The following is a 25,764-nucleotide window of genomic DNA, read 5'->3' as shown; positions in this document are numbered from 1 at the left end:
ATCACGCCTGGGGCTGCAGGCGGCACTAAACCGCTGTGCCACAGGGGCTGCCCCAAAACAGCCAATTTAAACGTGGGCAAAAACCTCAAGTCAGCGTTTGTCCATGGAGGACATACACATGGTCAGTGAACTCAACGTTGGCCATCAGGGATCTGCAAGCCAAAGGCCAGCGAGTGCCACCACCCCACACTTTCTAACATGGTTAGTAAAAACTCGATGGACGATGGGTGCCTGGGTGGCGGAGTCAGTCAAGTGCTCAACTGGGTTTTGGCTCAGGTCATGATCTCAGGGCAGTGGGATGGAGCCCCGTGTCAGGATCCAAGCTCAGCACAGAGTCTGCTTGAGATTCTCTCTCTCTGCTCCTCCTTCCACTCGGATGCTCTCTCTTTCTGAAATGAATAAATAAATCCTTAAAAAAAAAAAAAAGGAGATAGTAACACCTGCCCTGATATGATTGAAGTCTGAGTTCATGCTCGTCCCCCTTTTGGGACACATCCAGAGCAGGCCAATCTACAGAGACAGGGAGTTGATCAGTGGTTGCCAGGGACTGGGGACAAGCTTCTTTTGGGGGCCATGGAAAGTTCTAATATTAGATGACACTCTTGCCCAATATACTCAAACCACCAAATATGCTAACTATGCTAAAAAAACACTGGATTGTATGATAAAATAGTGGATTTTGTGGTGTATGAGTTATATCGCAGAAGAAACAGAGAACAGGGCACCTGTCTAGTTCCATTTCCTCATCTGCTCCTGCGCCCGGAGTTGCGGGGCAGGTCCTGCAAGGGGAGCCTCTGGCCAGGCTGTGCGTGGCGGGGCTCCTGTCCCCGCATCCAGGATGAAGGCCGCCCCCACATGCTGGACACCTCCCCTCAGCCTCCCAGAGTCCCTGGGCTTCTAGAGAACTGCTCTGTTGATAGAAAGACAGAGGAGGCTGCCTCTGGGTTCAGGATTCTGAGGGGAGGAGCTGGGCTTGGATCCTGGCCATGGAGCTGGGGGGTCTGCGTGGGGCTCTTGCCTCCGGTCACCGCAGGGAACGGCGAGGTCTGACACGCCTGGAGCTGGCAGGTTTGCTCCGTGGGGGCATTCCGTGGCCTTTCCGTGGGGCACGATGCGTTACGCATGGGAACTCTTTGCGGGAACCACCCCCCACACCCTGTAACAGGGAGCCTCAGCAGGTCAGAACACAGGACTGCACAGCCGGCCCCTTTCTGAGTAGAGGTGGGTCCTCACCCGGCTCCTGGGCTCCTGGGGACTGGCTCCTCCTGACCCTCCCTTTCCTCAGGCCAAACCCCGCCGGCACCCATGATTCTGAAAACTTCGCAGGACACAGAGACGTTGTAACCCACGCAGGACCATCAGTCGGATACAGATTGAGACAAACACTTGGATTTTGTTTGGACAATGGTTCATACAAACTCACTGTGGAAGGGCATTTGGGGAAAACTGAATATCGGTCAAGTGTTAGGTGATGTAAGGGAATTGTTACACATTTGTTAGTGTGATCATGGCATTTGGTCATGTAAAAAAACATTTCATTTTTCCAGGAACGTATTGATACATTTAGGGATAAAATGGCATGGTTTCTATAATTAGCCTTAGAAAATTTCAGGAAAAATTGAACCAAATGTGGCAAAATGTTCATAGTTCGCTCATAGTATTGGGTATATGGTTACTGTATTATTCTGTCTAAATAAAAATGTTTAAAAAGTTATCATTTACAACAGCACCATACATTTGGTCCTAGGAATTAAACAGATAAAGACATGCAAGACTAGGCAGCCCGGGTGGCTCAGTGGTTTAAGCGATGTCTTCAGGCCAGGGCCTGATCCTGGAGACCCAAGATCGAGTCCCACGTTGGGCTCCCTGCATGGAGCCTGCTTCTCCCTCTGCCTGTGTCTCTGCCTGTCTCTCTCTCTCTCTCATGAATAAATAAATAAATCTTAAAAAAAAATACATGCAAGACTGTCGTAGAGAAGGTCATAAAGCTTATGACAGCTCATTTTTCATAACTTGGGACATAGGGACACACGCAGAGATAGGTCAGAAAGCTTAGTCTTTGTTTTAATTATCTATCACTCTGAGCAAAAATCAGCACTGTACTTAGTGGCTTAAAACAACCACCTTTTGGGTGACTGGGTGGCTCAGTGGTTGAGCGTCTGCCTTCGGCTCAGGGTGTGACCCTTGGGGTCCTGGGATTGAGTCCCGCATCGGGCTCCCTGCATTAAGCCTGTTTCTCCCTCTGCCTCTCTCTATGTCTCTCATGAATAAATATATAAAATCTAAAAAAAAAAAAACCCAACCATTTTATTTATTGGATATTCTACTCAAAACCTGCTGATGGGGGTGCCTGGGTTGCTCCGTGGGTGAAGCCTTTGGCTCAGGTCATGATCCCGTGTTCTGGGATCAAGCCCCACGTTGGACTCCCTGCACCTTCTCCCTCTCCCTTTGCTGTTTCTTCTGCTCATGGTCTCTCTCAAACAAATAAATATTTTTTAAAGACTTTATTTATTTATGAGAGACACACAGAGAGAGAGAGAGAGGCAGAGACACAGGTAGAGGGAGAAGCAGGCTCCATGCAGGGAGCCCGACGTGGGACTCGATCCCGGGTCTCCAGGATCACACCCTGGGCTAAAGGTGGTGCTAAACCACTGAGCCACCCGGGCTGCCTTCAAACAAATAAATATTAAAAACAAAACAAAACAAAACAAAAACCTGGGCACCTTAGTGGCTAAATCGGTTGAGCATCTAAAGGGAGCCTGCTTCTCCCTTCCCCTCTAGTCAAGCTCTCTTGCTATTTCTCTCTCTCTCTCTTTTTTTTTTTTTTCTCTCTCTTTTTTAAGACTTATTTATTTATTCATGAGAAACACAGAGAGAGGCAGAGACACAGGCAGAAGGAGAAGCAGGCTCCCTGCAGGGAGCCCATGTGGGACTCGATCTCGGATCCCAGGATCACGACCTGAGCCACCCAGGTACCCCCCCTCAAATAAATAAATAAAATCTTAAAAATAAAATAACAAAACCTGCTGGTCTGGTTGGTGGGCTCTCCCTGTGTCCCCTCTGTCCCATCACTGTCCCTGTGTCTAGCTCTCTCCCCCAGGTGACCTCTTCCCACGATTCTCCTTAAGGCTTGGGCCCTCTCAAGGCCCCTCCCAGGGCCAGCCCAGACTCTGGGGGAAGCCTGCAGAAGGGCCAGAGGGAGCCTGTGAGCGGAGCTGGACTCTGCTGAGACAGCAACACTCAGGACCACAGGCCCGTTTGCAAAGCCAGGACCTCTGCAGAGGTGAGGTGGGGTGTACAAGCCCCCCGCCCCAGTAGGCAGGCTGGTCCCAGGAGATTACAGACCCCCTTTCTCCACCTGTAATAGTAGAAGATAAAGCTAACACTGACCTCGAAGGTAGGGAGGTGTGATCTGCAAAGCACTTAATGTATGACAAATACCAGGATTTGTAGGGTGATATACCACGTGTGTGAGTAGGCTGACGTGGGGTCAGAGTTCAACAAAGGGGTTCCAGCTCCTTCCTGCTCCTGCCTGTCTCTTTTTTTTTTCTGTTTTTTTTTTTTTTTCTGCCTGTCTCTTAAGCCCCTCTATAGGATCTCAAGATCCTGCAGCCCCAAAAGCCTGCATAGCAGCCATCACATCTCTCTGGATGCTGGAGACACTGTGTCCGGCTCTGGGCCTTCAGCATGGAGCAGCTCCCAGTAGGATAGGACCCCCCGAGTGTTGCCAAGTGTGAGGCATGTCCCTCTGGGCTCCACTAAGCCCTCACCTCAGCTGGGCAGCCAGGCAGCTGTGGAGCATCTGGAAAGGAAGCAGGCCACACTGACGGACTCTGGCAAGCCACCTACTCCCGGGCCAGGACCACCTGCTGTCTAGAGCAACTTAGTCTCTCCTGGTCCCAGGGGACCTGAGTAGCCTTCACAGTTAGCTTGCTCTTCAAGAGGACGGTTGGCTTGTCCCGAGGCCACCAGTGCCAGGGACAGATCCTGGGATGGGCTACATGAGGGTTTCCAGGGGCCTCCAGGCTGGGCAGGGGCAGCCTTAACACAGCTGCACAGGACGAGGGGACCTCACCGAACCCCCTGGAAAGAGGAGCCAATAGTGACCAGTGGAGCCTCAGGAGCTGTAAGCACACTCGAAAGCCATAGTGGACACACCAACCTCCCTCCACAGCAACAGGGCGCACGAGGCAAGGATGCCACTCAAATTTAGCATGTCCCGAGAGGGAGGGAGCAGCTGTGAAAGCCAAGGGGCCACTTGTGTAGTGAGGAGAGTGGGAGGGCCGGATGGGGTGGGGCAGGGCAGGGCAATGAGGGGTAGAGGGGTTGGGGGGGCACTGTGTCCACTCTGGCTTTCCTCTGGTTGGCTTCTGGCTTCCTCCCAGGCCTGTGGGAGGTACTGGCTCTTGGTCCCGCAGATAGGAGGTGGGCTTCCTGGGCCTGGGATGCCCACAGCCAGCAGGGACACAGCAGCAGGGACGTGTCTGCCCCCACGTGTGCTCAGCCCTGCCCAAGGGTGGCCCTGGGACCCCAAGCCTCCCTACGGGCCCAGTAGGGACAAAAAAAGGAGCCTTTGGGTCGGAGGATGAGATGGGGAGAGCCCCTGAGCTGTGGGAGGAGCGGCCTGGACACAGAGGGCACCGTTTCCTCTAGGCCCATGGGCTCTGCAGCCAGTGGTCCACATGCTGGGGCCTCCAGGGAAGGGGGTCTTGCTGCCCCACCACACTGGGCCTCCTCCCCCAGTTTGGGTGACCCCACAAGGGTCAGCAGAGGGCACGGCGGTGACCTTTGACAAGTTGCTGGTGGCTGTGTGGATGTCCACCCACAGACACAAGTCTCGTAGGGCACAGATTCAGAACCCTTTATTGCCCATGGCCCGGGCTCCGGCACTGGGCTGGCGTGAAGGTAGGCTGCTGTGGCGGGACAGGTCAGCGGCTAGGCCACAGGAGGGTGAAGGCACCGCGGCTGCAGCGGAATTCCGGCTCGGGCTGCTCGGGCTTGGGTTCCACGGAGACCAGGCGCCTGGTCCCGCGCTGGCTCAGGGGGATGCAGTCGGAGACGCGGACCTCCAGGGCCCTCCCCGTCCTGGAGCAGGGGCGCCGAGGAGGTTAGGGCAGGAGTGTCAGGGCCCCGCAAGCCCCTAGGACCGCTGGGTGCGCCCGCACTCACCCCTGGCAGTAGGCGGCCAGCACGCCCACCAGCTCCCCCACGCGGTTGTCCAGCGGCGGCCGGGAGCGGTGCAGACACACCACCAGGTCATCCTGGCCCCGCGCGTGCAGCACGACCAGCTGGTCCCGCCCACTGGTCACACTCAGCCCGGTCACCTGCGCGGCCACGGGGTCAGGGGAGTGGCCGGCCTCCTCCCACTGCCAGCCTCCACCCCCACCCCCAGCAGTAGGGAAGGCCCTGCCCTCTTGAGCTGATGGTTTGTTCTAGAAGCTCTGTCCTTTGCAGGTAGACCCCCGCCTCCCTCCACGGCGCTCACCGCCTCCAGGGGCACGGCCCGCATCACCCGGTACTGCCGGCCGGGGTCCAGCTTGTAAAGGTGCCGGTCAGTGAGCAGCAGTGCGCGGTCCCGGCTCTTGTGGAAGCGATTCACCTGTGGGACAGGCGCTTGGGGTCATCTGTCCACCTGGGGCCTCTTCTCCCTGGATCTCTTTTCTCAGGACTGAGTTGGATCTGATGCTTGGGAAGCCCCTGCCCTGGGCCTGGGCTGGACCTGGCTGGAGCTGCTGCCCCCTTCCCAGCCATCCCACTCCTCACCTTCCGGACGTGGCTGGAGAAGAGCACGGCGCCGAAGCAGTCCTTCTCCCGGAGTGCCTTCAGTCGCTCAGCGAACAGGCCTGAGGCTGTGGGGTTGTCGGTGGCCTGAGGACAGATTGGGGGAGCTTAAGGGCCAAGCTGGGGACAGTGCTGGGTGAACAATGGGTCTGGTAAGTGGGCACCTCGCCCAGAAGCCAAACCAAGTCAGGCCTTGAGCCTGCCCTCCTTAGGGGTCTGAGGGCCCGAGGCCCAGTCCCCGGCAGCCCCAGGTTCTGCTCACGCTTATGCCCTCCACAGCTGCCCAGCAGCCCAAAAGCTGAGAAGGCAGGGTCCTGGGGGCCAGGGGCACAGTTCCCTGTGCCTGGGGGAGGGCCAAGGGGAGCCAGGGCATGGGTGCAGGTCGGGGGTAGGGGGCTGGCTCTACCTCTGTACCTGCGGAAGAGGGGCCAGAGTGCAGAGAAGGTGCTCCGAGGCCCAGGCCACATGGTTCTGAGGGGAGGCCAGGGCCTAGGGTGGAGGGGCATGGCCCACGGGCCAGACAGCCGGGCCCAGGGAGAGGACATCTGGGATGGGCACAGCAAGCTCTCTGCCCTGAGCCCCTCCCTGCTGCCCAGCCTTCAGGGCCCCGGCACTCACAGAGGACAAGTAGTCCCTGACCCAGGCTCGCCGGCAGCCCCAGTCTTGTCGCAGCTCCTGCAGGACCCCCATGGCAGCCACCTTGGCCTTGATCTGGGCCATGTCTGAAGGTGGGATATTCTTCACCAGCTGCCGGGCCCGCCACCTACAGGTCACCAGGAGGCCAGATGGACCCCACGCAGCCCTCACCGTCCCCATCATGGTCTTGCCCCTGGACTCACGTCCATGGCCGCTTGTCACTCCCTTTCCCCCATAGGAGAAGGCTGCCTTCGGCCTCCCTCCCGGCCTCCTGGGTCTCAGTATGATATGCCCCACCCCCCCACTCTGAGGACAGGGGCTGCTCTGTGCTGCTCCACCTGGAGAACTCCTACTAGGATGCTTTGTTCCACACATTCCCTAGTCCCAGCCAGCCACCCTCCTGAGTGTGGGGTGTGGGGACCCAGTTACTATGCGCAGCCTCCTGCTTTCCTGTTTAGCAATGGGGCTGCTGGGGAGCAGAGGGACAGGCCAGGGCTTCAGAGGGCGCTAGCTGAACGGAGATAGACAGAGAGGCAGCGGCTGAGGGTGCCTACCTGCAGAACAGCACGTGGCAGGTGTCCTGGAAAGGCTGCAGCACAGCAGGAGGCGGTGGCCAGACCAAGTCTCTGCCATAGAGCGGGGGCTGCCTTGCGGCCTGGAACCGCCGCTGCAGCTCAGCCAGGTGAGTGCGTACCTTGTGCCTTCGGAACCAGCGCATGATGGTGTAGACGGCCCGCAGTCGCCGGCAGCGCCACCTCGCCAGAGTACCCCGCCAGGCCTGGGGGGCCAGCCAGGCTCTCAGTCAGTCTGGTCTGTCTGGCCAGGCCCCTCCTCCCCGCTGGTTTCCATCCCCTCCCCTCTCGTGCAGCCCACATCCTCCACCCTCAGCCCAAAACTGGGCCAGGCTGCCCCTCCTGCAACTCCTGGGAGCCACCTCCTCCTGCAGCGGGTTGCTTCCTGGGTGGGCAGGTGGCCCTGCTGGAGCCTCTGCCTGACTCCTGGGAGAGCTGCCTGACCCGCTCCTTACCCTTGTGCCCAACACCTGGCCCCTGGAGATGGGGGTGCCTTCCCCTCCACGAGGGGCAGTGCCAACTGTCCACCTGGGACCCAAGCTGACCCTGAGAATGAACCCCCAGACTGGGAAGCCCACACACACGGCAGGCAGCCCAGGGGACCCATAGATGAAAACAGACAAGGAGCCTGACCCAGGCTGAGGAGAGGACAGCGGTGTGGACAGTCCTGGACATGGTGTGGGGACAGACAGACAGACACACAGAGATGGGGTGGGGGAAAGCACACAATTGCAGCAATCAGGGAGGATGGTAAGTCATCATAGGGATCTCTCAACTTTTCTGTGGGTTTAAAATGTTAAAAATAAACAGTTGGGGAGACAAATGGGAGAACTCCTGTCCTTTGGGGATACACCAAAATGACTTCAAACAAAATGATTCGATGGAGCACCTGCGTGGCTCAGTTGGTTTGGTGTTGGACCTTTGATTTTGGCTCAGGTCATGATCTCAGGGTCGTGGGATCAAGCCCTGCATGGGCGCTCAGAGGACAGTCGGCTTCTCCCTCTCCCTCTCTCTCTGCCCACCCCCCACTCAGATGTTCTCAGTCATCTCTAAAAGGAATACATAAATCTTAAAAAACAAACAAAAAAAAGAATTGCTTAAAAATAACTGGGATGGGCTGCAGGTGTCTGCACAAAACCACAGTGGTCACGGGGTGGTACAACTGACGCTGGGGAGTAGGCAGGGGAATTTAGTAGACCATTACGCATACTTTTCTCAAGGTCTGAAATCTTTCAGAGTGAATAGAAGAAAAGAAGGGAAGAGAAAGAAGGGGGATGCCCGGGTGGCTCAGTTAAGCATCTGACCCTTGATTTAGGCTCAGGTCATGATCTCAGGGTCCTGGGATCACCGAGTCAGGCTCCCTGCTCAGTGGGGAGTCTGCTTGTTCCTCTCCCTTGGCCCCTCCCCTGCTCACCCACTCCCTCTCTATCTCTCTCAAACAAATAAATAAAATCCTAGGAAAAAAAAAGGGGGGGAAGGAAGGAAACCAGATCCTGAAAATCTTGTTTTGAGCACTTAGATCTACCTGGGCCTGAAGCTGATGGCCTGGGGACTGAAGTGAACTAACCCCATCCACAACTTTTACTTAAGTCAGTATCAGTTCTGGTCTGTTTCCTGCTAGAGGGGTTTCCTGCGGTGCCTGGAGGGGCGTCTGTAGGCCCTGTCGGTGCATGCACCCCCCCACTCCAGGTGGTACACATCCAACCCTCCCATCCCCTCTGGGTACACACCCCTCCCTCCCCTCCCCCCTGCACATTCATTCCCTTCCACCCCCTCACCCCCACTAGGTACACACCCATCCCTCCCATCCCCTCTAGGTGCACACCCCTCCCTCCCCTCCCCCCTGCAATCCACTCCCCTCCACCCCCTCACCCCCACCAGGTACACACCCATCCCTCCTATCCCCTCTAGGTGCACACCCCTCCCTCCCCTCCCCCCAGCTTTCACCCATCCCTCCCCTCCTCCCATGCACATCTTTCCCTCCCCTCCCCCTCCAGCTGCATTCTCATCCCTCTCTTCCCCCCATTAACATCCATCCCCCTACTCCAGGTGGTACACACGCATCCCTCCCCTCCCCATCCATCCCTCCCCCCACCCCTGCCCCCCACCCTGGTGCAAACCCAACCCCCACATCCTCTCCATGGTAGGCATCCAGCTGGGCCCCACCTTCTGCAGCAGCAGCACAATGATGGGGATCAGGCGAGCACGGCTCTGCTCCAGCGTGACCAAAGTCTGGGGTGAGCGGATGAAGAGCTTGCTGTGGCCAAAGGCCACATCCCCTTGTAGCCCGTGTTGCTCCAGGAGGGCACTCACAGCTGCCCTGTCTGAGCCCAGCAGGTGATTGGGCCATGTGTACTCACAGGTCATCTTGTACCTGTCACCACAGGACAGCATAGTGGGCATGATGCTCTGGGGCGAGGTGTGGTGCTGCTCTGCCCTGAGCCGCCCAGCCCATGCCCCCACCCTCCCCATGTGGCTCATCCCAGTCCCTGCCCACTGTGTCCCACATATACACACAGGTCCTCACTGTCCACGTCGTGTGTGTGTGTGTGTGTGTGTGTGTGTGTGTGTGCACAGGAATGTGTGTGAATGAGAAGCACTGGCTACATTTGTGACCCTCCAGCCACCCCTCCAACTCCTCACCCGATCCCAGCCCATGCATGGGAGACAGACAGGTGGGGACATGGGGCTCCGGGCTAGCAGGGAGCAGTACCTGAGCAGGAATCGAGGGTAGGGCTGGCGGGAAGCAAAGCCGGCCCTCCGGACCCGCACATTCTCCAGCAGCCCCAGGTATGAAACCTGATGGCGACAGTGGTCCTCGTCCAGCCTGCCAGCCACCTTGTCCTCATTGGGCTTGATGCAGCGTACATAGAAGGGCTCCTGCCACAACAGAGGACACTCAGAGACACCAGCATCAGCCCCCACGGCCACCGGGCAGTGTGCAGGTGTCCCTCACAGGCTGCCCAGGGAAGAGGCTCTTGCAGGGGGAAGGGAAGGCTGAGTGGCCAGGTCAGGAGGAGGCAGGACGGCCCGCAAGGGGCCAGACTGAGTCTCCGGAAGCTCTGTGTTTGGGTGGGCTCTGGGGTCCTCCTGCCGCCTCCTTGGACTTTGGCCCCAAGCCACAGGAGAAGCAAATACTGTTTTCCTGTCCCCGTAGGCCCTCCCCACCACCTCCTGCGTGAGAGGCAGGGAGAGGACAGGGGAGGGCTGCTGCCAAACTCATTTTTACTCAAGCTTCAGCCTGGCCCTGGGTGTCCTGGTCTGCACAGCGGGGGGGTTCCCCCTGGCTGCGGTGGGGGTGGGGGTGTGGCTCACGGCAGGCAGGAAATGACCCCCCACCTTCCCCACGCTGTGCAGAGGTGCTGGGGCTGGTTTGCCAGCCAGGCACAGACGAAAGGGTCTGGAAAGATCCATGGCGGGGTGGGGATGGTGTATACCTTGGAGGCCAGGTTTTCCACTAGGGCCACCATGGAGTTCTTGAAGAGAGTGCCAGCGGTCAGGGGGCGCTTTGTCACTTCTGTGATGTCCTGTTGGCCATCCGGCCACATGGTCCGCAGGGTGGGGTCAGAGCTGTGGATACAGGCCACGTACCAGCTGCCATCTGGAGGGCAGCCCCTCCCCCCGCTCCAGCTCTGCCCCTGGTGTGAAACCCCAGGCTGTCAGCCCATCAGGCAGGTGTCAGACCCGAGCGTCTAAAGGCCCTGCCGGCCCGGCCCCCACGCACCTGTTGTAGAGCAGCCGCTTGAAGTCTTGGAAGAGGTGGTCTCTGTTCTTGTCGATAAAGCCCTCCACTGAGTACCTGTGGGTCCAGGGCTGCTGAGGGGCAGGAGGCCCTCACCCTCCTCCCCTGCCTCTGCACTCCTAGGCCTCCTTCCCCTCTCCCCTGCTCTCCCACACCCACTTTCCTTCTCAGCACATAAGACTCTGTCCTTCAGGGGATCCCTCGGTGGCTCAGCAGTTTAGCGACTGCCTTTGGCCCAGGGCACCATCCTGGAGTCTCGGGATCGAGTCCCGCGTCCGGCTCCCGGCATGGAGCCTGCTTCTCCCTCCTCCTGTGTCTCTGCCTCTCTTTCTTTCTCTCTCTCTCTCTCTCTCATAAATAAATAAATCTTAAAAAAAAAAAAAAAAAGATTCTGTCCTTCAGAGGTGCCTCTCCAGGACGATGAGTCGGGGCTTATGTCCAGGGCACTGAACCCCGGCTCTAGCGAGTTCGTGCTGTATGACCAGGGACCAGTGACTTAACCTGTCTGTGCCCGAATGTGCATCGCATGCTCAGATGGGCGCCTGCTGAGTTCCATGAGTGTCAGCGATGGTAGTTATGGCCAGGAACCCCTGAGTCTGATCTGTTCGGAATCTGTGGTGCTGAGAAGCTCAGATTCATTGTCGTCCCGCCTTTTGACAACAAAAGGCTGGAAAGTGCAGGGTCCTTGGTGCACCTGCAGCTCCTGGCAGACTCTGGGCCAGAGGCCTGACCTCAGGCTGCTCTGTCCTCTCCACGTGTCCTTGGGAAGGGCTCTCTCCGAGCCACCTCCAGTCCAATTCAGGACGAGGGGAGCGGCAGGGAAATTAATAATACGGCCACGGAGATTTCTGGAGTCTTTGGGTGTTGGTCCCGAGGGTGTGCTCCCAGGATGGAAAATGCATGCCTGGGGGCTTGCTGGAAACAGACTGGCCTGTCCCCCACCCCAGGTAACCTGCATCTCCATAATAGCGAGCCCCCCACCCCCACCCCAGGCACTGCATGAACTGGGCCAGAGAGGAACATTTGTTAAAAGCTTCCAGAGGCTTCTGTGGTGCAGCCAGGGCCAAGAGCTCTTATCTGAACAGCCCTGTTTCATGCTCGTCCCTTGTGGATCTGGTGTCAGGCCCGTCTTCGGAGTGCTAAGAAGGGGAGGGGGCCTTACGTGACATCCCCTGCATAGTGCTTGATCCGGAAGTCTCGGCCAAACTCCATGGTCTTGTCCGTGGGGCAGAGCTGGGCAGGGGGAGGGGGGGCAGGCCTGGGTCAAGGCACGGGGGGGGGGGGCGGGGGGGGGGGGGGGGAGGCTGTGCAGGGTGCAGTGCTAGAGGGCAGGCCCAGCAAGGCGGGCAGCACGCCACCTGGGGGCGCCGCCCAGGACAGGCTGGGCACAGAGGGGGTGGGGTCACAAGGGCAGAGCGGCACCTGGCGGCTGCTGTAGTGCGGGTGGTGGCGGTGGTGCGTGTCCAGGCTTTGTAAGAAGATGCGGTCGGTGATGGTGCCTGCAGCGCTGCAGGCCTCGTCCAGCACGGCCAGCACGCCCCGGTGGGGCCGCTCCACCAGGTCCACAATGGTGGCGTTGTTGAAGTAGTCCACCTGGGCAGGGGCGGGCCCCGGTCAGCCTGGCCGCTGGCCTTGCTTGGTGGCACCCCCCTGCCCGGTGGCCGGCACTCACGCTCTGCCAGGCGATGCCCTCCCGCTCATACTCCTCTTGCTCCTGCTTCAGGATGAGCTGGATGAAGAGCTGCTGCAGCTTCTCATTGCAGTAGTTGATACAGAATTGCTCAAAGCTGCGGGGGGCAGACGGGCGTCATGCCCTGCCAGTCAGCTAGCCCCCCTTCCGCCCGCGCCCCTGCCTCTGGCATCACGTGCTACCGTGGACTTGGGAATCCCAGCCCAGGGGACGTGGCCACGGCTGGATGGGGTGGCTCCGCTGAGGAGCCCGGGGGCCTGACATCCTGCTCCCCGGCCCTACGGGGTGCCACGGGACTGAGGTGGCCCCTGAGGTTGGGGTCAGAGCAGGGGGGTGGCCGCCGGGCTACCTACCTATTGACAGGGAACACCTCGAAGCCGTAGATGTCCAGCACACCGATAACTGTGTCCTTGCCATCTCGCCGGGGGTCCCGGCCCCGGGCTTCCATGACACAGTTGATCCGGTTCACCACCCACTCAAACAGCCGCTGGTACACAGCCTGGGGAGAGGCCGGCAGCCAGCTGCTTCAGCTTGCCTCTGCCTTTGCCTCCTCCAGGAAGGCACCTGGGTGTTCCCGGCCCGCTCCCCGCAGCTCACCCCCGGGCACCTTTGCACAGGCATCCCGGGCATAGCTGGCCTCGGCCGCAGTGTGGCCCTTCTCTATGAGCTCCCTGCCTCCCGAGGCCACGGTACGAGACAGCAGGCAGCGCAGCACCAGCTCGCGGGGCGTGGCCGTCAGCTCGGCCACGTGGTCCACCAGCACCTCCTCAGCCACCACCAGGTGCCCCTGCTGCAGGCCGGCCGCCTCCGTCTCCACAAACTCAACGTTTCCCTGGGGACGGGGAGGATGATGGTCAGGCTATGTATCCCAGACGGGGTGCCCGCACGCCTCTGCCCAGGGAGAAGGAAGGAAAGGCAGGGATGGGGGTGTGGATGGGCCCTGGAGCACGGCTCCCTGCCCAGAACGTTGTGCCTGGGCTCCAGCTGATAGGTACCCGCTCCTCAAGCCGCCTGGGGCTGAGGGGGTGAGACAGAGGCTCCGACACACTGAGGCACTGCCTGGAGCCACACAGACCTCACTGCACTTCCCTGCTGGCCAAGCCACAGACGGGTCATGGTGCAGGCCTGACCTGCCTGCTGGGGGGCACGCAGAGCCCACAGCTGACGGCCCAGCCCCTCAGAGCCTGCATCCTTCTCCAAGGGCGGCCCTTGGGCACCGCGTGGGGTGCTGGCCCCTCCGCCCTCGGCCAGGCTCACCAGGTGCAGTATAGCCGCCAGGATCCGGTGCACGGAGCCCACCTCCTCAGGGCTGAAGCCGATCACCCGCATGGCTTCCATCACTGCCAGGTAGTGGCTCTTCTCGTCGCTCTCCAGAGCCTGCAGGACAGGGGCTCAGCACCCCAGGGCCATGCAGAGCCCCAGGGTCCTCCCACTGAATGCCTGTTAAATCGGGGTCCCGCTGAGTGGCTCACCACCCTGGTCCCCCCCTGAAGCACCGACCTCCAGCACCCAGTGCCCCGGAATGTAGCACCACAGAGCCTGGGCGTTCTGGTGCTCCCACGGAGCCCGTCCCCACTCACACTGAGCCCCGCACCCTGCCGGGTGAAGTTGTACAGGGCGGGGTTCCTCTGCAGGTGCAGGTCCTGGAGCTCAGCGTCCTCACAGCCCCGCAGCACCTGAAGGACAGGTACACCCACCGTGAGGCCCTCAGGGCTGCAAGACCCCGCCTGACTTGCAGGAGGAACAACATGGGGGAGCTCCACGCTTGTGTGGACACCACCAGGTCCATGCGGAACCCGCTTCTGTGGTCAGCCAACGAGTGGACACTGCCCAGGTCCACGTAGCACCCACTTCAGTGGTCAGCCAAGGAGTGGACACCACCCGGGTCCACGCAGAACCCGCTTCAGTGGTCAGTCAAAGGGTGAACACTGCCCAGGTCCAGGAACAATCCCCTTCAGTGGTCCACTAAGGTTGGACACCGTCTGGGTCCAGAGAGAACCCCCTCAGCAGTCACACATGATGTGTGACACCACCTGCATCTGGGAAGACCCTATGTCACCCAGTGTAGACACCACCCTGCTGGTGTCCAGGGAGGGGGAGGGCTTCCTGGACGTCCCACAAACGCGCTCTGGCTTACCTGGTAGAAGGCATGGAAGTTCCGTTCACCCACATGCTGCTTGAGGACTCGAGACTGTGGAGAGAGGGGCCCAGCTGCTACCCAGGCAAGGACCCAGCTGCCCAGGGACCCACCCAGAGCCCCAAGGGTGGTGCAGGTAGAGGGGTGGCCCAGGTCAGGGAGGGTCAGCACAGGCGGCCAGCCCACCTTCTCTAGCAAGTAGCTGTGGATGTGCCCCCCGATGGGGTCACCTTTAAAGTCAAAGTTGATGTCCATGTACTTGCCAAAGCGGCTGGAGTTGTGGTTGCGGTTGGTACGCGCATTCCCGAATGCCTCCAGCACGCACGTGGACTTGAGCAGCACGTCCTTAACCCTGAGCAGGGCAGAGGGGGCTGGGCTGTGGCACACAGACCTTGTAGGGGGACTGTACCGGCTGGGATCCCTGCCCCAGGCCACCTGCCCTAAGCTCCCCCTGGGTGTGGGTGAGGCCCAGGTCCTGGCCTGGGCGGGCTGCCACCTGCAGGGAGGGGCCAGAGCTGCCCGCCCCCTTTCATGCTCAGATCTTCCATCATTGTGCCCCCCATTTCCCGGAACCCCACCCTGCCCCTCCAGACAGGAAGAGCCAGGGCTCTCACACAGGAAGCTGCTCCCACTAGGCCCCCCGGGTAAGAGCCGAGGAGCAGCTGCAGAGGAGGTGGACAGGTGGGCCCTGATCCTGGTCCAGGTCCTTCCTGACCATTTGGCCATCTTCTCCCTTCCGTGGGGTCTCCTGTGAGGGGCCCATCCGTCAGCCCTGTGTGCCTTGCCTCTTCCCTGTTCCTGGTGGGGGGGTGCTCCAGGCACTGGGCCCTGCCTCTCCTGGGTGGAGAGGTTCTGGGTGGGCTCCCGGAGCCTTCCCGCAGACGGGGGCTCCAAACATGGCCTGAGCCAGGCTGAGTCATATCTGTTCCCCCCCAGGCCTGAGGCCCAGGCCATCCCTGCTCTCTCTCACCTGTCCACCTCGGCCCTCTGGCTGGGGTTGGTGACGGCAGCGATATACTGCATGATGTGCTTGCTGGCTTCTGTCTTCCCTGCCCCACTCTCCCCTGCCAGACAAGTGGATAGTCAGAATGGGTGGCCACTCCCTCTGACCAGCCTCCAGGGCACCCCCTCCTGCAGGGCCTGGGGAGGCTTCCTGGGCCCAGTCCATAGGGCAGGTACCTGAGATGACAATGCAGGTGTCCCTGGAGCGGCGCTTCATTGCCCTGTAGGCAGCATTGGCCACGGCATAGAGGTGTGGTGGCCGCTCGTAGAGCTCTCGGCCCTGGTACTTGGCGATGACCTCAGGCCCATACAGGGGCAGCTCCTGGTAGGGGTTGATGGACACCAGCACCTCGCCAATGTAGGTGTAGATGCGGCCCTTCTCGAACCTGGTATGGGTGGGGCCAGGCCTCAGTGCTCAGGGCCATGGGGAGCCTGGGGGCCCTAGCCCAACCCAGGGCTGAGAGTGGGAAGGCGTGTGGGTTGACCTGACACTTCCTAGTGCAATCTTGCTGGAATCCTACCCCCACTGCCAGGTGGTGCTGGAGTCTACGCTGCTCCCCAGGGGCGTCCTGGTGGCACAGGAATGTCCACCATCCGTTTTATGAAGGGACTTTCTGGCCCAGGGCCACAGGGGGCCAGGTAGGGCCATGGGGTGGAGGCAGAGGAAGAGGCTCCGGCTGTTTCCTGTCTTCAGGCCTGGGTGGAGACCCAGAGGCAGCAGGGGAGCCCTCCTGACCCCACCCAGATGGCTGGGACTAGGAAGGGCACAAGGAGGGGCCCTGGGGATGCTGGGACTGTGTTCCCCTTGCACATCCTCCTGCTTCTCAACCCTTCCTTTCGGGAACCCTGGCTCCTGGCCCCGGATATGTTCCTCTCTTGACCTTTCTGCCCTGGAAGTTACACTGGCCAGCCAGCTCAGCCCTTGCTCTGGCTGGGACCCGCCCTTCCCTGGCGGCTTGTGGTCCCTCCTCCAGCAGGGGTTCCTCTTCCTCCACCACCTCAGATGAGGGAGTTCCCCATGGGGCTCGGCAATCTCCACACCCTCTCTCATCTGCCCTGGGCCTGCTCCCCTGCAAGCTGTGTGGCTGGGGCTCAGGTCTCCATGGTTAAAATGCACATGGTAATGCCTGTATCACAGGCTAGTGTAGAAGAATGACGTGAAAGCAGGCTCAGCTTTGTGCCCTGTACAAAATAGTCTATTTCCTGTCCTGGAACTTCAACAACGCGTGCTCAGGGCATCCCATTCCCTAACTCTGCACAGCAGCCACCTGGTGCTCCCCCTGGTGTGCAGGGGTGAAGCCATCCGGCTGCCCAACTCCTGGTGCCACCCCATCTCTCCAACTCCGGCTCCTCCAGGGCAGTCAGACCCCGTGTCACTTCCAGGAGCCACGCCCTGCAGCACCCCATGTGCCCCCCTCCCTGAGTGTCAGCTTGTCCACCTGCACCCTGGGACAGCGCCTGCCCGCTTCCCTTGGAGCCCCCAGGGCCCAGCACCACCCCCAGCGGCAGATGGACAGTGCGCCCTGTGCAGGGCGCTGGTACCTGCCTGTGCCTGCCGGGTGGGTGGAACAGAGAACACCCAGGCCGAGGGGGAGGCCGGGATCTGGGAAGCCCGCTCCAGCACTGGCCGGCCACTCTGGCCTTGGGAGGATGGTCCTTCCTGCCCGCCAGGTGCCCCTGCAGTCACCCATATAGTGGTGTGGGTGGGGGGTGTGCAGCCCCACCTCCTGCCCCCACTGTGGGCCTATGGGTGCCAGTGAGCCTGGGGAGAGAGCCTGTGCCCTCTGCCTACCTGAGCTTTAGGTTCTCCATGAAGTCCTCCATGGTCACCTGGTCCAAGAGCACAAAGTCGGGTTTGCCGCATTCTGGGCCTTCCTCGTCCATCCTGCCAGTGGGGCCCCCAGGTCAGGCTGCCGAGATCTATCCGTGCAGAAGGGCAGAGGGGAGGGTGCTCTGCTGCTGAGCAGGCTCAGTCTTCAGCGCGCCTCCCAGGCCCCTGCGGTGAAGTAGGAAGTGGGTTCTGGCCCCAGGGAGGGGCTGCCCTCCCCACTTGCCGCTCCCCGCGAGGGGCTCTGACCCTCGCTTCCTGGTTCCCGCACCCAGAGGGCGGGCACGCCCAACATTTGGGGTGCCAGGTTCTCTGGAGGGCTCCTGCTGGCCTCCTCCATAAGCTCCGACCCTCAGTGGTCCCTGCGCCCACCTGTCACCCCGCCCAGGACGGCATCTGTGTGGCTTGACGTGCTCACAGCTACCAACCCTCTATGTGTAACGCCCAGAGCTCCACACTAGGCATGCTTTTGGCTAGGTACTTTGGATCTTGATAAACAGTGGGAAATGCCAGTGCCCAAGCCTTTGGGGGCACGGCCTAGGGTAAACATTCTTCAAAGTGTGCAAGGACACACTGGGATGTGAGAAAACCGGCTTCATGTCCCACCGCACAGCGGGGCTGGCGGGCCAGGTTCCTCAGGCTGAGATTCCAGTGGGGCCGCAACCCAGGCCTGCGGATGGTACCCGGGAGGCCACCCCCAACCCCCTAGCCTGGCCCTTCAGTCGTAAGGTTCAGGAAAGGCACGGAGAGCCCTCCCGTCCCACCTGTTTCCTCACAAGTCTCTGGCTGGCTGAGATCTGTCTCCCAACAGCCATTTTGATTGACCCCATGGCATCCTCCAGGAGGCAGTTCTCTCAACACCGACCCCGGGGAGGCCCGAGTATTTGCCAAGTGAGTCATCCGCATGCTGCCTTGGGGATTCTATACTCAAAAAGCTAGTGTAATAATTGCGTTTTGATGAGCTCATTTCTTAAACTCTAAAAGAATCGACACGCAAGTTAAGGAGAGTTTTGCCTTCAAATTCATTATGACAAATACACACCCAGTAAGTTGGGAGTGCTTACTCAAAAGCCCATAAATCCAGGCCACGGCCTTGTGCACCATCCTCAGGGGCTGTTGGCCTGACACTTCCATAGGGACTCAGGTCATCCTCCAAAGCCTTGGGGAGTCCCCTGTACACTCCCTCTGGGGTTGGTGCTTTTGAAGGGCTTTTCCACACTGACACTCAGGACAATCTGGTCCCTCTGGTCCTGGGGTTTCACTTCCCCAACCTCTCAACCCCTGGTTGTGGGGGGGAAGGTTCTCCAGCCTTGGTTTAAATGGAGAGGAATTCAGCCCCTGTTCTGAAACCTGAACTGGACAGGATTTTCACGTCACTGTTTCAGTTTTTTTTTTTTTTTAAGACTTTATTCATGAGACACAGAGACGCAGAGACACAGGCAGAGGGAGAAGCAGACTCCACGCAGGAAGGGATCACGCCCTGAGCAGAAGGCAGACGCCCAACCGCTGAGCCACCCAGGCGTCCCAGTTCTTAGGTCTTTTCTAGTAGAAATGTCAAGAGGGTTCTGAGGTTGGGGATTTGGCCCCTGGGGGAGAGCCTGCTGTTGTGCTGTTGTGGAACCTGGAGCCTCACTGGGGTTGGTGGGACTTGTCTCTCATGCCTCATTTTTCCCAAGGCTGGGGTGACACTGCATGCCCATCTCCCCTGTCAGGCGGGACAGACCTTGCAGGTCAGCTGGGGAAGCCAGTTGCTGGGGCCCCACCCTGGCCCTGGGGGACAGCCCCCCCCCACCTTCACTACAGATGAAAATCTCCCTCCCTCCTAGTCCCCGGCTCTCTGAGGATCTCCATCCAGCCCATCTCAGGGTGTGCGGAACCATGGCTCCTGAGGGGCCACCTTCCACTTTTCCCCGTTGACCCGGGTGTGCATGGGGGGATAGTCAAGAGGGTTTCAGGGTACAGTTGCTAGGACTCGGGGTACCTCTCCACTCATAACCTCAGTACCATATGGAGTGTGAAGGTGGCTCACTGCATCTGCACGTGTTACTTTCATGCACACATGGGCCTGGACACCTCTGTGTGCCCATGTGTGGAGATGAGCTCTGCTCTGAAGTGACCACCGCACAGGGAGGAGGACTAGAGGTGGACAAGCCTGTCAAGGTGACAGAGCCCACCCAGGATCCCCGGGGGGATGCCTGCAATGGCACGTGTTGTAGCCCATCACCCACTCAGCACACTGCAAAGACCCGTCAGGCCGAAGGAACTCAGCAGCTGCTCCCTTCCCGGCGGCAGGGCTCCTGCTCGCTGGATCTCACAGGAGGCAAGGAGACACACACAGCCGGCTGCATCCAAACTAAAAAGACTGTTTATTATTAACCACCCCTCATTTCCCACACAGGAGAGGTCAGAGAAGCCTGGGCCCTGAGGCAGAGCAGGGACCCATATTGGGAGTGGACAGCATGGCATCCAAACCTGCAGGCAGAGAAATGTCAGTCAGACATGCATAGCAGGCCGAGCCACCCACTCCCACTCAGCACCTGAGCCAGAAATTTCATCTCCTCTCAGAAGGGAAGCCAGTGAGGAAGCATACCTGCTGGGGGTGGGGCACAAAGGCCGCTCAGATCCAGCTGCACCCCTGCAGTGTATGATGGGCAGGCCACACCCCTGGCGCTGACCTCTGGCAGGAGATCAAGGTACCTGGACTGGCTGTGAATATCAAGCAAACACCCTGAGCACAAAGCCAGGGACTATTCGGAGCCCCTTACCCCTAAGAAACCTGTGATGGGACCTGAATCTGGATCTGCCACTACCCACCCCCACCAAACGGTGGGCTGCGGGGCCTTTGTGATGGGACTCTGGCTGCAGCCTTATCTTCCCAGGGTCCCAGGCGAATCCCAAGCCACAAAGGCAGTCAATGAACCTTTCTGGAACTCAATCACCTTACTTAGGAGATGAAGGTCAGACCAAGTCAGTGGTTCTGAACTTCTTCTCTGGTGGGGGTGGGGTGGGCTCACGGGAATGAACAGAAGTGAAGACAGGCCTCTCCAGCACGTGTACCGCGGCAGATCACAGACACAGCCACGCAGTGATGACCAGTCCTGTCGGCGTTCTTCTGGCTCTGGCACCTGGCTCAGGCGAGGGCAGACTGTACATCCTGTGCTGGGCAGGGACCCAGAGCAGAGCCTGCTGGGAGAGGCGCCAGTCAGACGAGAGAGGAGATTGATCTATTCCGTCCCACGACTGACAAGGTGGCCCCCCAGTTTCAGGGATGCTGGTGAGACATAAGAGGCTCTGATTAGAGAGAGGAACAGCTGATGCTTCTCCACAGGAGTAGCCAGAGAGTGGCACCTCCCGCCAGTCCCAGTGCCCACAGGGTGACACATGGGAGCCAGAGGACACCTGGCATGTGTGGTAGGCCATGAGGTATAGGAGAGCATCAGAGAGCAGGCAGGCCAGCTCTGTACTACCTCCTCCATCCTGCAGCTGCATGCCATGTGAACGTCCTCAGAAAGATGGGCCAATGGGCAGCCCTGGCAGCTCAGCGGTTTAGCGCTGCCTTCAGCCAGGACGTGATCCTGGAGTCCTGGGATCGAGTCCTGAGTTGGTCTCCCTGCATGGTGCCTGCTTCTCACTCTGTCTGCGTCTCTGCCTCTCTCTCTGTCTCTCTCATAAATAAATAAATAAATAAAACCAGAAAGAAAGGAAGAAAGGAAGGGAAGGAAGAAAGAAAAGAAAAGAAAGGAAAATGAAGGAAGGAAAGAGAAAGAAAATAAAAAAAAAAAGATGAGCCAAGGTGCAGCCAATTCCCTGGGTACTCACGAAGCCCCCTGAGTGCAGCCGGTGTGCTCAGTGTCTGCACCTGGCAGAAGACACAGACCCCAAGTCTGCGGGAAGCCTTGGCCTTGGAGAGTTGGTGTGGCCTGGCCAGCCACCCAAAGAAGCCCAAGGCTCTGCTGCCCTGCCGTGACCCCCCACCCACGTCAAGATCCCACTCCTCCCTCCTGCTCAGGCATGGGGAAGGGAACAGATGCCTGGAGGGGGTTTCTGGCTGGGCGACCCTGCTCGTGTGCGACCGAGACCACCTCCTGGTGGTCAAAGATCTGAACCTCGCGGGGAACTAAGATTTACGAGTCAAGCAAGCCTGCTGGTCCCGAAGCGTCCCTGCAGCAGCGCGGGCACGGAACCTCACCTCTGGCTCTGCGGGGCCAGCCTTGCCCCTCGCTCCTTTGCGGTATTTGCCGGGGGCGGCCCCACTCCTCCGGGGCTTCATTTTTAGCGTGCGTGGGGCTGTGGAGGGTCAGGAAACAGCGTGAGCAGGGAGCCAGGCACCCAGCAAACGGCCCAATCCCGAGTGCCTGTTCAGGCGGGGGGCTCCGCAACCTGCACGGTCCCCGACCGCGGCCGCGGAGCACCTACGGCGCTGACCGTCGGCGCTTGACCAGCCTCGTGGGACCACACGTGGCCCAGGTCAGCGCGGCAGCCGGAGGAGGCGGCAGCCTGTCTGAAATTTCTATAACCTCGCTCTGGATGGAGCAGGGCAAGGCCTCAAACCGTCTCAGGATGCTGTGGCAAGCGGTGCAGGAATGCGCAGGGTCACCGCAGACCCCAGCACGCTGGACGCTTGCCGGGCCCCGAGGGCCGCCGAGCGGGGCGTCCCCGCACCCCGACACCCAGCAGCAGCGCGCCCCGCCGCGGCCTCTCCCCGCAGTCCTCCTCGCACGCAGGCCGCGCTCCGCTCGCACTCCGCAGCCGCAGGCCGAGCCCCTCGGGCGGGCTCCGGGACTGCCGGGCGCCGCCACTACCCCGCGCTCGGCCCTCGGAGGCTCGGGAGGAGGCGGGGGGCAGTCCGCGCCGCGCTCCGACGAGCCGCGACCCCATCGCCTCGAGCGCTCGGCCCGCACCGCAGCCGCTGCTCACCGGGCCTCAGCCGGTGCGGCGGGGCACCGGCTGGAACCCCCGACGGCCTCGGATGGCCTCGGATGCCGGCGCCCTGGGGTCGCCAGAGACACATGGCTCCCGCGCTCCTCCCCGCGCCGCGCGTCGCGTCCTCATGCAGCCCACCGGAAGCCGGGTGCGGTGACGTCACGGGGCGCAGGCGGAAGTTCCGCCCTGGCCGCGGGCCCGGTCCTTCCGGTGCACGTCTGGGCGCCCTGCGCGGCCCGGCGAGCGCGCAGCTAGGCCTGGTCCGGCGCCCCGCCCGCGGACGCCGAGCAGCCGTTCAGCGCGGTCCCCGCGATGCGCATCCGTTTCTGCCTTGATCCTTGTCCATAGAAATGTTTTCTTTATCCCCTGCCTCTGCGGAGCGGCCGTCTGGGCGGAGGGCGGTCGGGTTTTACTTCCATCTCCGCGCTGGACGCACGGAGCTGCCAAGGCTGCGCGGCTGGAAGCCGGCGGGGTGCGGGGGCGAGGGCCCCCGGGGGCACAGCGGAGCGAGGACCCGGGCACCCGCCGCGCTCAGGGGCCCCGAGTGTCGGGCCAAGGCGACCAGAACTTGTGCTGCGGGGAGAGAAGCTCCGCGGCCCTGAAGCGCCTTTGCTAAATTCATTCACGCACTCGGGGTTGGTGCGTCCCGTTAAGTGTTTTATTAGCTTTGGTGAGGCCGGGCAGGGCTATTCCTTCCAGCTGGAGAGGTTAGCCAGGCGAGAGCTTGGTGCTGTTGGCCTCCCGACACCCTCCCAGGGGAGCATCTGGGAGCCAGGAAGGCCCCGGGCACCTGGTGGGGGTGTGGTGGGCGCGCGAGCATCCCCCAGGCCTGGAAGACCAGAAGCTCTTTCCTAAAATGACAACCAGCAGAATCCATTGGAGACGGAAAGATGCTCCATGGAGATCAACCGCCCCCCCCCCCCAAGTAATAAAGGACACGAGAACCCTAGAAACCTTGTAATCAGAGCTCGATTGCAGGGAGGCCCTCTGAGACTGACACAGAGACCTCTCAGCGCTTCTTCACTATCAAACCGTGCAAAAGAATGTTCTCTAAATCCACATCTCAGAGGAATAACCATTATTCCTGCAGGCAGCTGGGATGTATGCCCAAGAGAGAAGACCGTTAGCAGTTTGGGTCTGGAAGAATTCAGAGGGTTAGAGCTGGGGAGCTTGTGGCCTGCATCGCCTGTGGCTTGCGGCTGAGCCTCTGACCCGGCGGTACCACCTGGAGCGGGTTGGTCCTTTATCATTTACAGGCAGAAACTAGAAAATACGGATTCACCGAGAACTCACTTGAAGTTCTTGAAGAAATTCTTCTCTTTCAATTAAGGAAGTCACCCCCCCTTCCCTCCTTTGGATTTAGCACGGGCACATGCCAGAGAACGACTTGGAGATACTGAGTTAGTTACTTGCTAGCTGTTTTGTTCTCATGAGGGAGCTAGTTGATGGGCATCAGGGACAGGAACGAAAACACTGAAGTCTTCTCAGCCTTGGGAATGGGGAAAACATTCACTTAACAAAATAAAGAACAGGGCAGCCCGGGTGGCTCAGCAGTCTAGCGCCGACTTCAGCCCAGGGCCTGATCCTAGAGACCTGGGATCGAGTCCCACGTCAGGCTCTCTGCATGGAGGCTGCTTCTCCCTCTGTGTATGTCTCTGCCTCTCTCTGTGTCTCTCATGAATAAATAAATAAAATCTTAAAAAAATAAAGAAAGAACAAACCGCACCAGTTAGTTGGAATCTAGCCAACATGTGGGTCGGAGAAAACTACCTCTGAGCAGGCCAGTTGATAAATCTCCAGTGTTCAGGGCGTTCTGGAAAACTCAAGTCTAGTGGGAAGGCATCTGTATGAGACCATGTCTAGGAACCGTCAGTGCCCTCCTGTCTCAGCCTGGTCAGGTGTGTGTCATTTGTCTCACTAGAACTTCTTGGATACAAAGAGGAATCCCACGCAGTCCCTAAAGGACCTTATAGTTTAGTAGAGGGAATGTCTGAACATGGTTGACTCTAGCATCAGGAGATGCAGAGAAAGCACTCTCAGGCTGGAGGAGGGAAAAGTTGCATCTGAAGATTTAGTGGAAGAGGTGCTACTTCAACTGGGTGAAAGAGCCCAACAGCCAGATCCACCAGGGACAAACCAGGTATCCCTAAATTTGGTTTATTAACCTGCTGCAAAGAGAGAACCCTAGAGACAGCTGTGCTGCATCTCATTGCAAGGGTAGAAAGGAAATCTTGGAAGGTTTGGGATTGCATTGAGTAATTACTTATCATATTCTTTTAAAAAAGATTTTATTTATTCATGAGACATACAGACATAGGCAGAGGGAGAAGCAGGCTTCCCGCGGTTAGACCGATGTAGGACTTGATCCCAGGATCCCGGGATCACGACCTGAACAGAAGGCAGACGCTCAACCACTGAGCCACCCAGGCGTCCCTATTTTTTAAAAAAGATATTATTTAACTGACACAGAGAGAACAAGAGTGCAAGCCGGGGAGCGAGAGGCAAAGGGAGCCCCATGCAGGGCTTGATTCCAGGACCCTCAGATCATAACCTGGGCTGAAACCAAGAGTTGGACGCTTCACTGACTAAACACCCCCCCCAGGCCTTTCCGGTCATTTTGTTCATGAGGTGGGGCCACAGGGTGGGCTTGGAAGGTTACTGGTAAGAGGAAGGAGGCCCTCTGGACACTTTGCAACTGAGGTGTGACCTTGGGAGGAATATTGTGTTCTCTGAGCACTGCAGCTGCCTCATCCTGTGGGTTATGAGAAACTGCATAAACACGTGGCCAGCGGCCAGACCATTCATAGACCTCGCCGGCTGACCTGGTGCAGCCTGCTCAGAAATGAGGCCCTCCTCTGCAGAAGACCCCCCACCCCCACCCCGCCCTGGAAGCTGGCTGCTAGAAGTCATACTTGGGGGAATTCAGACTGCTGTCTCTAGTGACAACCCAGGAAGCCACATGATACCACATAACAATCCAGATAAGCCAGAGAGCCAGGACTTGGTCAGCACCTGACATCTTACCTAACTTTTGTTCCCAGTTCCAACTCAGGACCAACCAGAGAAAACCAAACACATGGCATGCCCCACGTCCACTTAGAGCACCTCCTGCTCCTTAGGCCCCCAGCCCCTGCAGGGCAGCTCTGAGTCCACCTCTTTCAGCCATGAAGTTCTCCCCCTCCCCACCTGCCTTTGGGCCTCTACCAAACCAAGGGATGCAGTGACTCCCTCATTATAGCAGGCTCTGGACAAATAGCCTTGCTTGTTCTCATTTGTTTGGTCCTCCTTATTTCCCCCAGATTATGGGGTGCAAAGAGCTTGGTTGGTGAATATGTTGGAGGTGCTGGTGGAGTAGTGCCCCCAGAGAGACATGGGGATGCTGTGTGCCTGTCCCTACACCTTGCCATAGGCATCTTTCCCATCTGAATGTTTACCAGTTTTCTTTATCGTGTC

General features: G+C 59.4%; 1 protein-coding gene and 1 non-coding gene across 2 annotated transcripts; both read right to left on the bottom strand.

Annotated features, from left to right (window-relative positions):
• Nucleotides 1–4,851: 4,851 nt before the first annotated feature.
• MYO1G (myosin IG) lies at nucleotides 4,852–17,553 on the bottom strand. The gene is made up of 22 exons (XM_041751601.1): nucleotides 17,353–17,553; nucleotides 15,738–15,946; nucleotides 15,529–15,622; nucleotides 14,745–14,910; nucleotides 14,559–14,612; nucleotides 14,002–14,097; nucleotides 13,679–13,798; nucleotides 13,029–13,253; nucleotides 12,775–12,920; nucleotides 12,404–12,518; nucleotides 12,154–12,324; nucleotides 11,894–11,964; nucleotides 10,714–10,788; nucleotides 10,427–10,559; nucleotides 9,703–9,869; nucleotides 9,156–9,363; nucleotides 6,972–7,195; nucleotides 6,400–6,544; nucleotides 5,764–5,868; nucleotides 5,486–5,599; nucleotides 5,170–5,324; nucleotides 4,852–5,085 (listed from the first exon to the last, which is right to left on the bottom strand). Exons 1-22 carry the CDS (start codon nucleotides 17,442–17,444, stop codon nucleotides 4,929–4,931), a joined length of 3,042 nt encoding a protein of 1,013 aa, XP_041607535.1. The 5' UTR covers nucleotides 17,445–17,553; the 3' UTR covers nucleotides 4,852–4,928.
• Nucleotides 17,554–21,883: 4,330 nt separating this feature from the next.
• On the bottom strand, nucleotides 21,884–22,015 carry LOC121490285. The gene has a single exon (XR_005987605.1). It is a non-coding gene; the product is annotated as a small nucleolar RNA SNORA9 (small nucleolar RNA).
• Between the last annotated feature and the right edge of the window lie 3,749 nt (nucleotides 22,016–25,764).

This window comes from Vulpes lagopus, chromosome 4 (assembly GCF_018345385.1).
Source record: "Vulpes lagopus strain Blue_001 chromosome 4, ASM1834538v1, whole genome shotgun sequence".
Classification (NCBI taxonomy): Eukaryota; Metazoa; Chordata; class Mammalia; order Carnivora; family Canidae; genus Vulpes; species Vulpes lagopus.
Note: the sequence above shows the minus strand (reverse complement) of the source record. Positions and strands in the feature narration are given on the sequence as shown.

Bases quoted from the DNA above. Each gene is read 5' to 3' on its own strand.
- MYO1G (XM_041751601.1), bottom strand. From the start codon at position 17,444: ATGGACGAGGAAGGCCCAGAATGCGGCAAACCCGACTTTGTGCTCTTG. The intron at 9,870-10,426 runs GTATACACCATC...CTGTTGTGGCAG, and splicing joins TGGAAAACCTGGCCTCCAAG to GAGCCCTTCTATGTACGCTG. The intron at 9,364-9,702 runs GTACTGCTCCCT...CTGTGGTGACAG, and splicing joins TACCCTCGATTCCTGCTCAG to GTACAAGATGACCTGTGAGT.